The following is an 11,872-nucleotide window of genomic DNA, read 5'->3' as shown; positions in this document are numbered from 1 at the left end:
GACTCTGTAACATCAGTCAGGATCTCAGTGTTGTGGAAGTCCAGAGGAAGTCGACACTCATCCAGACCGTCAAAGATGAACACAACCTGGAACTCTTCAAACCTGCAGATTCCTGCTTCTTTGGTTTCAGTAAAGAAGTGATGAACAAGTTCCACCAAGCTGTACTTTTTCTCTTTCAGCACATTCAGCTCTCTGAAAGTGAATGGAAATGTGAAGTGTATGTCCTGGTTGGCTTTGTCTTCAGCCCAGTCCAGAGTGAACTTCTGTGTTAAGACTGTTTTCCCAATGCCAGCCACTCCCTTTGTCATCACTGTTCTGATTGGTTTATCTCTTCCAGGTGAGGCTTTAAAGAAGTCTTCTTGTCTGATTTCTGTTTCTGGTCTGTCTGGTTTCCTGGATGCTGTTTCAATCTGTCTGACCTCATGTTCATCATTGACCTCTGCAGTCCCTCCCTCTGTGATGTAGAGCGGTGTGTAGATCTGATTCAGAAGGGTTGGGTTTCCTGCTTTAGCGATCCCCTCAAACAGACACTGGAACTTCTTCTCCAGGTTAGACTTGAGTTTACGTCGACACTTTGCAGCACCAGTTCCTGAATGAACAAACAACAAATGAAATCAGTGAGTGCATCCTACAGAAAGTCTAGAAATCTGAACATGTAAGTGTGTCTGTGTAGTTTTTCCTCCTCCATCAGTTTTATTCAGCTCATCAGTGGAGGACAAACAGCCTCTGATCTGATGCAGATGTGTGCAGCGTATTTACAGCAGAGTTTGAAATATAAACCTCTCCCATGTTGCCTCCATTTCCTCTCCATCATATTAAATCTGTTAAAATCCTCTTACTGCTCTGCAGACGCTCAGCCAGCTCCTCCTGCTTCATTCTCCTCAGGAAGTGCACTGTGATCTTCAGAAATGCCTCTCTGCTGCTCCTCCTCTGCTCTTCCTCCTCACCGCCCAACACCTCCTCATTCTCACTCTGACTCTCTAAGCATTCTGGGTCATCTGGACTCAGACCCCTCTGGACTCTCTTCAGCTCGTTCTTCACAAAAGTGACGATGTTCTCCTCCAGCAGCTGGAACAGAAAGATAAAGTAAACATTTCATTTAAACTGGTAGAACACAACATGTGATTCATGTGTCAGTCTGAAGGCCTGCTGGTCTAAACAGAGCAGCATGGACACTGTTAGGACCTGAATGCTACTTTACTATTTCATCTGTGGTTGATGGAGTTAATAGTAAAAGGTGTGTTTGTACATGTACACACCATAAATATGGAGTCCAGCTGTGTTTGATGCTGCTGTGCAGACTGATCACTGGGAACCTCTGAGCTCTGCTGCTGAACTCTGTGGAGAAAACATCACGTTTAAAGACATTTAATGACTCAAATCTGCACTCAGCTTATTAAAGATGTTCTGTCATGATGACTAAATGAACTCCTGTAAATGCTGCTCTGATTACTGGATGTTCAATTCTTACCTTCCATCAGCAGGTTGTCCATCTTTAAACATAATAGGACAACCCATAGAGTCGTCACTCTTCATGGACACACAGCTGGGTTCAGGAGAGTCTGCTCTCTGCTGCTGCATCCTGATATGAATAAAGAAGTGAAAAAAGCATGCAGTTAACACCAAAGAACTGCTGCCCAGCTTCACTGAGTCTCTGCTGTCCAGCTTCACTGAGCAACCCCTTCCTGCAGTTTCTGCTGGAGTGCAGTTACTCCCTGTTCCGGCTGGCATGCTCCAACCCATGACCCTGCTGATCAGCAGTCACTCCAGGCTCCGGACTCTGCCTCGGACTCTGCTGACGAGCAGCCTGCCTCGCATTCTGCCTCACCTGGCGCTAAGCCACCCCGGCGCCTCAGCTCCCGGGGGTCCAACTCCCTAATCCTCTTGGGCCCAGTGTGCGCACATGTGGTCTTGGACGCCAGCCTCCGGTGGGCTCCTTTCTCTGCCTTGGTCGCCTTCATCCGGAGGGGTCCCGTTTCTGCCTGTGCCTCCGCCAACGGCTCCTGCAGAGGTCCCGTGTCTGCCTCTGCCCCCATCGACAGCCTCCAGAGGGGTCCGGCCTCAGGTTCCGCCTCTGTCGCTGGCCACCGGGGGTTCTCGCTCAGATTCCTGTCTCTGCTATTTGGCCTCCTGCCCAGCCTCCAGAGGGATCCTGTCTTCAAAGATGTCCTGCCATGCTTCCCCTTGTTTACCAGCCTCCTGCTTGATTATGGGGGGGTGAGTATTGCTTTTGACCTCCTCTCCTCGTGTCTTCCCTGGTAAATGCACCAGCCTTCTGTCCCTGACCCCGAGTATCGCCTGTTCCTGTTTGCCTGTGGCTGTGTGGCGTCCTCCGGCTTCGATCCTGTCAGGAGAGCCCAGAACTTCCAGCTTGGTCAACCTCATGTCCATGAGTGCTGCTGGCATTGTCTTACCTGCTGCCAACTCTGTCATCAGTAACCCCGAGCCCTGCCTGTTGCCCTACACGTGCTATCTATACCTGTTCAGTTACCTTGAGGACTGTAATAAAGATCATTTAAAACTGCTCACTGGTGTTCTCTGCTGCAACAGGGTCCTACTACCTCCACCCGTTACATGTTGCTATGTCACTGCAATTTCGTTGTACTACTTATACAATGACAATAAAGGCATATTCTATATACTATTCTATAACTCCTGTAAATGCTGCTCTGATTACTGGATGTTAAATTCTTACCTTCCATCAGCAGGTTGTCCATCTTTAAACTTAATAGGACGACCCATAGACCAGTCACTCTTCATGGACACACAGCTGGGTTCAGCAGAGTCTGCTCTCTGCTGCTGCATCCTGATATGAATAAAGAAGAGAAAAAAGCATGTAGTTAACACCAAAGAACTGCTGTCCAGCTTCATTGAGTCTCTGCTGTCCAGCTTCACTGAGTCTCTGCTGTCCAGCTTCACTGAGTCTCTGCTGACCAGCTTCACTGAGTCTCTGCTGCCTCCACAGACACCCAGCTAGCTCCCAAAACACCAGCCCCCCCTGCTGAGGTCCTCCTGTCTCTTGGTCTCCTTTCTACATGGTTTTGTTGACATCTAGGTCTCCAAAGTTTCTGTCCTGAGCAGCTCTTTCAGCCTCCAGAGTGGTCCTGTCCATCTGTCCTGCCTTCTTTCTCCTCTTTGTTTTCTCCCTCCTGACCAGCCTGGAGGGACATTTGGGAGCTGTCCCTTGAGGGGCGACTGTCATGATTCCTGTTTAAACTCTGTTTGTGTTGTCCTGTCTGTTTCTGTCCCTGCCTTCAGTTTCAAACCCACCTGCTCACCTGCTGCCACTGTGTAATTCCCTCATCAGCTCCTCACTACATTTACTGCTCTCACTCATTTTCTTTCATTCTAGACACTAGATTGTGATGCTGTTCCTGTCTGTTCCTGTTCCTCTTGTTACCTGTTCCTGCTGGTTTCAACCTTATTTGAACTGCTTTCCCTTTATGGTCTGTAAGCCTGTTTGTTGGTTTCTGAGCATTAAAGCTGTTTCCATTGAACCTGTCTGTGGTGTTTGTGTCTGGTTCACCTGCTCCGCCCCACATAACACAGGAGGTTTACTCAGCCCAAACAGCCAACCAACCATTTTTAACTTCTTACCTTACATCAGCAGGTTGTCCATCTTTAAAGTCAACAGGATGAGGCATAGACCAGTCACTCTTCATGGACACACAGCTGGGTTCAGGAGAGTCTGCTCTCTGCTGCTGCATCCTGATACAAACAAACAACATATCAGAGTTTAAAAAGATGAATGTTGAGCAGACTGTCAGCAGCTGAAGTTTTAGAAGCAGAATGAAAATCAGTAAGAAGACAGTGGATGAGAAACGTTCTCCTGTTCATCAAAATGTCATCTGATGAAAGATGCTGTCTCATCTTAGTTGATTAGTTGACTAATCAGTGGTTGAGCTCTTTGTTAACTCACAAAGTTAGTAGTTCATTCTGAGTTATTGTGACTTATTATTCAGTAGTTGAGTGTCAGATGTGACAGTGAGTGTGAATAATGATGGTGGAGTGATGTGAGTGGAGAACAGTGATGGACAGTTAGAGATCCTCATCTCACCTCTGAGCTTTGGTCTGGCTGTCATGTTCCCCACACAGAGAGCTTTTAGAGGGAGGGACTCCCTCCTCTCTGTCCTCACACTGATCCATAGCAGAGAAACACCTTCACACAAACACAACAACATGCTCATTCATTACAACCAGCTGCACATCACACAGGTCTGCACTGCTGTCTAACATCCTGTCATTATTCATTCCACCACCAGATGGAGCCAAAGTAACAAACTATTTAAAGACTTTCACTCAGCTTTAATGTTTAATAACTTAGTTTCTGAATGTTCCACTGACTTTTCATTTGCCTGATTAAATAACTGAATATCATGAATGAAAAGATGTTTTCAACAGTATTTCTGTCACCTTCTTTTAACACATTTTATAGTATATTATTATATGGCTTTTATTACCTGTTCATCACTAACCGTCCCACCTGTGAAACAAACTCTTTCTGTTGTAACTGTGGATTAGTTATTATAATAACTGTCATAATGTTTGTCAGGTTCAAGATGACTGAATGAGGTGACCTTTGATACGACCAATTAAATGAGTCAAACACACAATTACTGACTTCAAGAAACAGTTTTACAAAAACAACAGTCAGTCACTTTAGTCTATTTATCTAAAGTTTAGTACAATGAATGTCATCGTACCCAAACCCTTTAACAGCCAGGTTCAGTTGTTGGGCAGGGTGCTGTACCATTTGAAAATGACCCAAAAGATGAGTCTAATCTTTATATTATATGGAGTACATACTGTATATTACATGTTCATACTCATATAACTCATTTCATCATTATATATATTTATCACTATAACTACCATCTCTACTGTTATCAGATCATTTTAACAGCTGCTGACACAAACATGATGAAAACTGTCGGCTACGTTTCCTTTAGATGCTGAAAATCATCTGAATGAAGCTGATGAGTGAAGGTGAAATATATCAGCAGCTTCAACCAGCCAGCGATAGTGCCATCAACATTTAAACAAGCAGAGGAAGAAGAAACATGTAACTCACAGCAGGAGGTTTTTAAGGTCTGTTGGTTCACAAACAGTCTCATCTCTCTGTGTTCATCTTTAATCTGAAGTCTTCTTCAAGGAAATCTGATCACAGAACAGCAGCTCTGAACTTTGGAACAACTGAAGTCAAACATTAACAGACAGTATAAATCTTTATCTGCTTTGTTCTTTGTCCTCAGAGCGATAACTCTGCTGCACAGTACTGAATCACAGTTTTAAATTCTTTTCTTAGTGTTGATTGATTGTGATTTGTCTGTCTTGTTCTTTCATGTGATAGTTTTTTATGTTTTTGATTGTTTTCTATTTTTTAACCTGCAAGTCTGAACTATTCTCACACGTGTCCAGCAGGTCACTTGGGAAAATAAAGTCTATCTATCAAAAAGGCAGACGCAGAACAGCAGCTCTGAACTTTGGAACAACTGAAGTCAAACGTTAACAGACGGTATAAATCTTTATCAGCTGAATCATAAAGTCTGATCATAGTTTGTTCTCAAGCAGAGAAATTCTTCACAAAGGTTGAAACAAAAATGTAAAGAACACATATCAGCCGTTACATCTCTCCTCACCTCATCTCTCTTGGACCTCGTCGTGCACTTTGGGTTTACGACAGAGCATCTCTGCCACATGAAGAAAAAACATTTAAACATTAAAATGAAATGTGGAGAATAAAGTTGAAATATCATGCCGACTTTAATCTGAGCATGTCAGTGAAACCAGCTGCTACTTAAACCAAGAAACCTACAACACAGTACTCCACTACAAGTTTGACATGTTTTCTAACATATATCATGTATCATGAGTTTAACTTCCACTTTAAGTATTGAAACACTACAATAAAGAAGATCACTTATGTCTGATATTTTGTTTCACCTGAAACTCACAAACTAACCGCAAAGGCAGGTGAGATTTAGTTAGGTTTAGGTTACAGTAACACACATGGAGAAAGTCTTCATGTTAGACTTTAATCTCCTCATGTGTTCCTAATACTCCGCCATACATTTCTGCAACCAGCACTGACTTTGTTCCTGTTTGTCTAACGACATCTGTCTCTGAGCTGAGAGAGAACGCGGAAGGACATCATCACTAGAGATGTCCCACAGAACCTGAACGCAGCACGAGTATTAGCGCTCAGTGAAAGTTTACATAGTGCTTCATACTGAGTTTGTTCCTGTGTGTTTAACTACATCCGGTCTCTGAAAGTTATATTAGGATGGAAATATGTATATTTAGGTATCGATCCGCCATCACTAATAACTAGCAGCCAAACCAGCGGCCTGCTTAATGTCGTGATGACGTCATTATATCTGCGATCAGTTGTCTGGAAACCTTCATTACAGTGATACGGAGAGATTTCTCTGCTTTCTACAGGGTTCAATAAATTTCTCACTTTACATCATATTCATCATATTTGTATTAATACACTGCCTACCTCTTCCTCGCGCTGCTTCTCTTCCGTGTTTGCAGACAGGAAGAGAGAGAGATGAGACGCTCCTCTGCTTCTGAAGACGGAAACTCAAGTTAAACAAGATCAATACAACAAGTAACAGCCAAACATATTTATACTAATAAATCACACAACTATACATACTATCATTTTAAAAATACACCTAACATTTATTATTATTATTATTATTATTATTGAAATCAAACATAAGTACCAAAGACCAATCATCAGTGTCTGTCTCAGCTCTTCCTCTTTTGTCTTCCTCTTCCTGAAGTCTGTACTACGACGCTGGTTCACTTCTTACCGGGGTAAATCACCATGGTAACTGATGCTGAACGGCTGCTCCGGGGTAAATCACCATGGTAACTGATGCTGAACGGCTGCTCCGGGGTAAATCACCATGGTAACTGATGCTGAACGGCTAACCTGCTCCAGGGTAAATCACCATGGTAACTGATGCTGAACGGCTAACCTGCTCCGGGGTAAATCACCATGGTAACTGATGCTGAACGGCTAACCTGCTCTGGGGTAAATCACCATGGTAACTGATGCTGAACGGCTCACCTGCTCCGGGGTAAATCACCATGGTAACTGATGCTGAACGGCTAACCTGCTCCGGGGTAAATCACCATGGTAACTGATGCTGAACGGCTAACCTGCTCCGGGGTAAATCACCATGGTAACTGATGCTGAACGGCTAACCTGCTCCGGGGTAAATCACCATGGTAACTGATGCTGAACGGCTAACCTGCTCCGGGGTAAATCAGTTACCATGGTGATTTACCTCGGTAAGAGAAAATCCAGCTTCGTAGTTCAGGCCCTGGTCTGAGCCCCTCTGAGTCTAAACCTAAACCTAACCAAAGTCTTCTCCTACATGTTTAGAGATGAAGAAAAGAAAACTATAAGTAACAAAAGAGAAATGTGCAGAAGGAGCCAATGAAATCCATCAGTTACTGAAACAGAGACGGCAACGTGGAAGAATACAGTTTTAGTTCAAATCTAAATTATTAGTTCATTTTAATAAATGAACGTTTTTATAGTAAATCATGTTTAGTAAAGGTTTGTGTCAATATATTTAAAATGTCTTCTTAAACTTTCAAACTTTACTTTGATATAGTTTTATTTATTTAAATCTTTGGTGCAGTTATATTTATATCAGACTCTTTACGCTTTAAACACTCTTTCTAAATTATCTGAAATGTTTTCAACTTTTAAAATAAAAAAAACAAACATTTATTATAAAAATAATAAAATGTTTCTAATGTTTGAGGCAGCAGACAGGTACCGGCAGACCAAGCGGAGCGCAGCTAGGGCGGTCGCTGAGGCAAAAACCCGGACATGGGAGGACTTTGGCGAGGCCATGGAGAACGACTTCTGGACGGCTTCGAAGAGATTCTGGACCACCATCCGGCGTCTCAGGAGGGGGGAGCAGTGCGCCGTCAACACTGTGTACGGTGGGGACGGTGCGCTGCTGACCTCAACTCAGGACGTTGTGGATCGGTGGAAGGAATACTTCGAAGACCTCCTCAATCCCACCGACACGCCTTCCGGTAAGGAAGCAGGGCCGGGGGACTCGGGTGTGGGCTCTCCTATCTCTGAGGCTGAGGTCGCCGAGGTGGTTAAAAAGCCCCTCGGTGGCAGGGCCCCGGGGGTGGATGAGATCCGGCCCGAGTTCCTCAAGGCCCTGGATGCTGTGGGGCTGTCATGGTTGACACGACTCTGCAGCATCGCGTGGACATCGGGGGCAGTGCCTCTGGATTGGCAGACTGGGGTGGTGGTCCCTCTTTTTAAGAAGGGGGACCGGAGGGTGTGCTCCAACTATAGGGGGATCACACTCCTCAGTCTCCCTGGTAAGGTCTATTCGGGGGTGCTGGAGAGGAGGGTCCGTCGGATAGTCGAATCTCGGATTCAGGAGGAGCAGTGTGGTTTTCGTCCAGGCCGTGGAACTGTGGACCAGCTCTACACCCTCTGCAGGATCCTTGAGGGTGCATGGGGCCCAACCAGTCCACATGTGTTTTGTGGACTTGGAGAAGGCATTCGACCGTGTCCCTCGGGGAGTCCTGTGGGGGGTTCTCCGGGAGTACGGGGTATCGGACCCCCTGATAAGGGCTGTCCGTTCCCTGTATGACCGGTGTCAGAGCTTGGTCCACATTGCCGGTAATAAGTCGGACTTGTTTCCAGTGAGGGTTGGACTCCGCCAGGGCTGCCCTTTGTCACCGATCCTGTTCATAATCTTTATGGACAGGATTTCTAGGCGCAGCCAGGGTGTTGAGGGGGTCCGGTTTGGTGACCTCAGGATTGGGTCACTGCTTTTTGCAGATGATGTGGTCCTGTTGGCTTCATCAGACCGTGACCTCCAACTCTCACTGGATCGGTTCGCAGCCGAGTGTGAAGCGGCCGGGATGAGAATCAGCACCTCCAAATCCAAGTCCATGGTCCTCAACCGGAAAAGGGTGGAGTGCACTCTTCGGGTCGGGGATGAGATTCTGCCCCAAGTGGAGGAGTTCAAGTACCTCGGGGTCTTGTTCACAGTGAGGGAAGGATGGAGCGGGAGATCGACAGGCGGATCGGTGCGGCGTCTGCAGTAATGCGGACTCTGCACAGATCCGTCGTGGTGAAGAGAGAGCTGAGCCGAAAGGCAAAGCTCTGGATTTACCAGTCGGTCTTGGTTCCTACCCTCACCTCTGGTCATGAGCTTTGGGTCGTGACCCAAAGAACAAGATGGCGGGTACAAGCGGCTGAAATGAGCTTCCTCCGTAGGCTGGCTGGGCTCTCCCTTAGAGATAGGGTGAGAAGCTCAGTTATCCGGGAGGAGCTCGGAGTAGACCCGCTGCTCCTCCACGTTGAGAGGAGCCAGATGAGGACGCCTCCCTGGTGAGGTGTTCAGGACCCGTCCCACCGGTAGGAGACCCAGGACACGCTGGAGAGACTACGTCTCTCGGCTGGCCTGGGAACGCCTCGGGATCCCCCGGGAAGAGCTGGACGAAGTGGCTGGGGAGAGGGAAGTCTGGGCTTCCTGCTCAGGCTGCTGCCCCCGCGACCCCACCAGGGTAAGCGGAAGAGGACGGACGGATGGATGTTTGAAAAATAATGACAATATTTAAAATGTCTGTTATCCTTGATTCAAGGGAGGAAGGAAGGAAGGAAGGATGGAAGGAAGGAAGGAAGGAAGGAAGGAAGGAAGGAAGGGTTAAAATATGTGTTTTGAGCTTATTGAATAAAAAGATGAAAAGAACAAAGTTAAAAATAGTTTGAATTTATTTTGGTGAAAAAGTAAAAAGTGTAAAAAGTGAAATAAAAAAGAGTGAAATGTAAAAGATAAAAACTTTATTAATAAAACAAGTTTCTGTACAAACAGTGACGTGATTGAAACAGTAACACTAACATAAGGTGCTTCTTAGTTTAACACTGACGTCTAGAAAGCTCAGATCAGCTGGGGGGGGGGGGGGGGCGGGGTTTAGCTCAGATCAGCTGATGTTAAACTTTGTCCTCTCTGAGCCTCCGTACCCATCAGAGCCGCTTCAGTTTGTTCTGGGTCATCTGAACCAGCAGCTCCGAGTATTTCTCCAGCAGAGACGCCGTCCTGTCGTCCTGCAGGTCACCAGAGGGGGCGCCGCTGCCCCCCCGCAACACCGTCCTGTCGTCCTGCAGGTCACCAGAGGGGGCGCCGCTGCCCCCCCGCAGCACCGTCCTGTCGTCCTGCAGGTCACCAGAGGGGGCGCCGCTGCCCCCCCGCAGCACCGCCTGCAGCTCCAGGTGAACTACATCAAGCGCCTCCTGCAGCACCGACGCCATCTGCTGCCGCTCGCCAGACGCCTCGCACAGCTGAGCGGGAAAGAAAAACTCATGATGGTTAAATATTAACAAGAACATGTCCTCAGGTCAAGGAAGGAAGGAGGGAGGAAAAGAGGAAGGAGAGAAGGAAGGAAGGAAGGAAAGGAGGAAGGAGGGAGGGAGGAGGAAGGAAGGAAAGGAGTAAGGGAGGGAGGGAGAAAGGAAGGAAGGAAGGAAGGAGGGAGACACTTTTTATGAACAGTCTCATTTTACTTGCGTATGTTTCAGAGTTCAGTCATGTGACTGATGACATCATCAGACTCACCTGTGTGTACAGGTGGACGGCGTGTCTCACTGTCTGTTTCAGCTCGTTGGCGACCTGCTGACACTGCAGCACGCTGATGACCTCACTGTCACCGTCACCTAGCAACAGACACAGAGCATGATTAGCGCGTCCTGCAGGCGGCGCCGCAGAGCTACACCCAGAGTCAGCGTCTGGCTCACCTGGATCAGCTGGCCTGCTGATGAGGTCACAGCTGATGATGTCACAGGAAGTGGGTGTGGCCGTGGGGGTGATGGAGGGGGTGGGGCTGAGGGTCAAGGTTTGGTTCTGATTGGTCGGCGTTTCCTCAGCGCTGGGTGACCTCTCCTCAGTGGGCGTGGCCAGCGGGCTCCCAGCAGTCTCAGCTACCTGCAGAGAGACGCTGACGACACAAACAAACATTAATAAACTATTTTAACTTCATGTTATTCATTATTTATATAAATATATATATACACGTTATTATTGTGACGATTCTCCTCTGAGAATCATCACCTTATCATGTGGGGGTTGGGGGGGGGGGGGGTGACCCTGGGAGGGGTAGGGTCTCTAAAGGCAGACTGGTCCCAGGTGAGGTTCCAGACTAAGAACGATTCCAATGAAGCTGCAAGTTAAGAGAGGTGAGTCCCTCGCTTGGAGCCAGGCCTGGGAGGGGGCTCAGCAGGCACAGCCTGAACAAACAACCTGAACACCTGCAGGGATAAAGTCTGGGGTCGGTTGGGCAGAGGGTGTGGGCATGCTGATCCTCGGAGTCATAAACTAGTTTTAGGGACGTAGAACGTCACCTTTCTGGTGGAGAAGGAGCCGCAGCAGTGTTGGAGTTCTCCCCGCAGAACAAGAGGAGGCGCCTCCTTGTGACTTGGTGTTTTTGGGAGGAAGACTCTAACTGGTGTCTGTGTGTCTGCAGTGAATGGCCCACTGAGTCCATAGTCCTGCTGGGGGACCTCAACGCCCACATGGGCCATGGTGGAGAAACCTGTAGGGGGGCGACTGGGGGGATTCACCCTGAGATGCTTAAGGCTCTGCTGGGGGTGCAGCTGGGGAGAGGAGAGAGTTCAGTTTGGGGACCTCAGAATCACCTCTCTGCTTTTTGTGGTTGATGTTGTTCTGTTGGACTCTACAGGTGAAGTCCTCCAACAGGCTCTGGGACGGTTTTACAGCTGAATTTGAAGCGGTCGGGATGAGAGTCAACACCTCCACATCTGAGACCATGGTGCTCTGCTGGAACAAGGTGTACTGCCCCCTCAGGGTTGGGGGGG

The 11,872-nt window shown here is 47.3% G+C and overlaps 1 protein-coding gene across 2 annotated transcripts in view; it reads right to left on the bottom strand.

Annotated features, from left to right (window-relative positions):
- Positions 1–9,836: 9,836 nt before the first annotated feature.
- Positions 9,837–11,872, bottom strand: part of wdr62 (WD repeat domain 62) — a 30,703-nt gene continuing 28,667 nt past the window's right edge. For both annotated transcript variants that reach the window (XM_053320688.1, XM_053320689.1), the window contains 3 exons: positions 10,796–10,995; positions 10,617–10,714; positions 9,837–10,342 (listed from right to left, as the gene is read on the bottom strand). In XM_053320688.1, coding sequence (XP_053176663.1) covers positions 10,028–10,342; positions 10,617–10,714; positions 10,796–10,995 — 613 coding nt within the window. In that variant the 3' untranslated portion in view covers positions 9,837–10,027. The remainder of the gene's footprint in view (positions 10,343–10,616; positions 10,715–10,795; positions 10,996–11,872) is intronic.

Source organism: Scomber japonicus, chromosome 6, assembly GCF_027409825.1.
Source record: "Scomber japonicus isolate fScoJap1 chromosome 6, fScoJap1.pri, whole genome shotgun sequence".
Lineage (NCBI taxonomy): Eukaryota > Metazoa > Chordata > Actinopteri > Scombriformes > Scombridae > Scomber > Scomber japonicus.
Note: the sequence above shows the minus strand (reverse complement) of the source record. Positions and strands in the feature narration are given on the sequence as shown.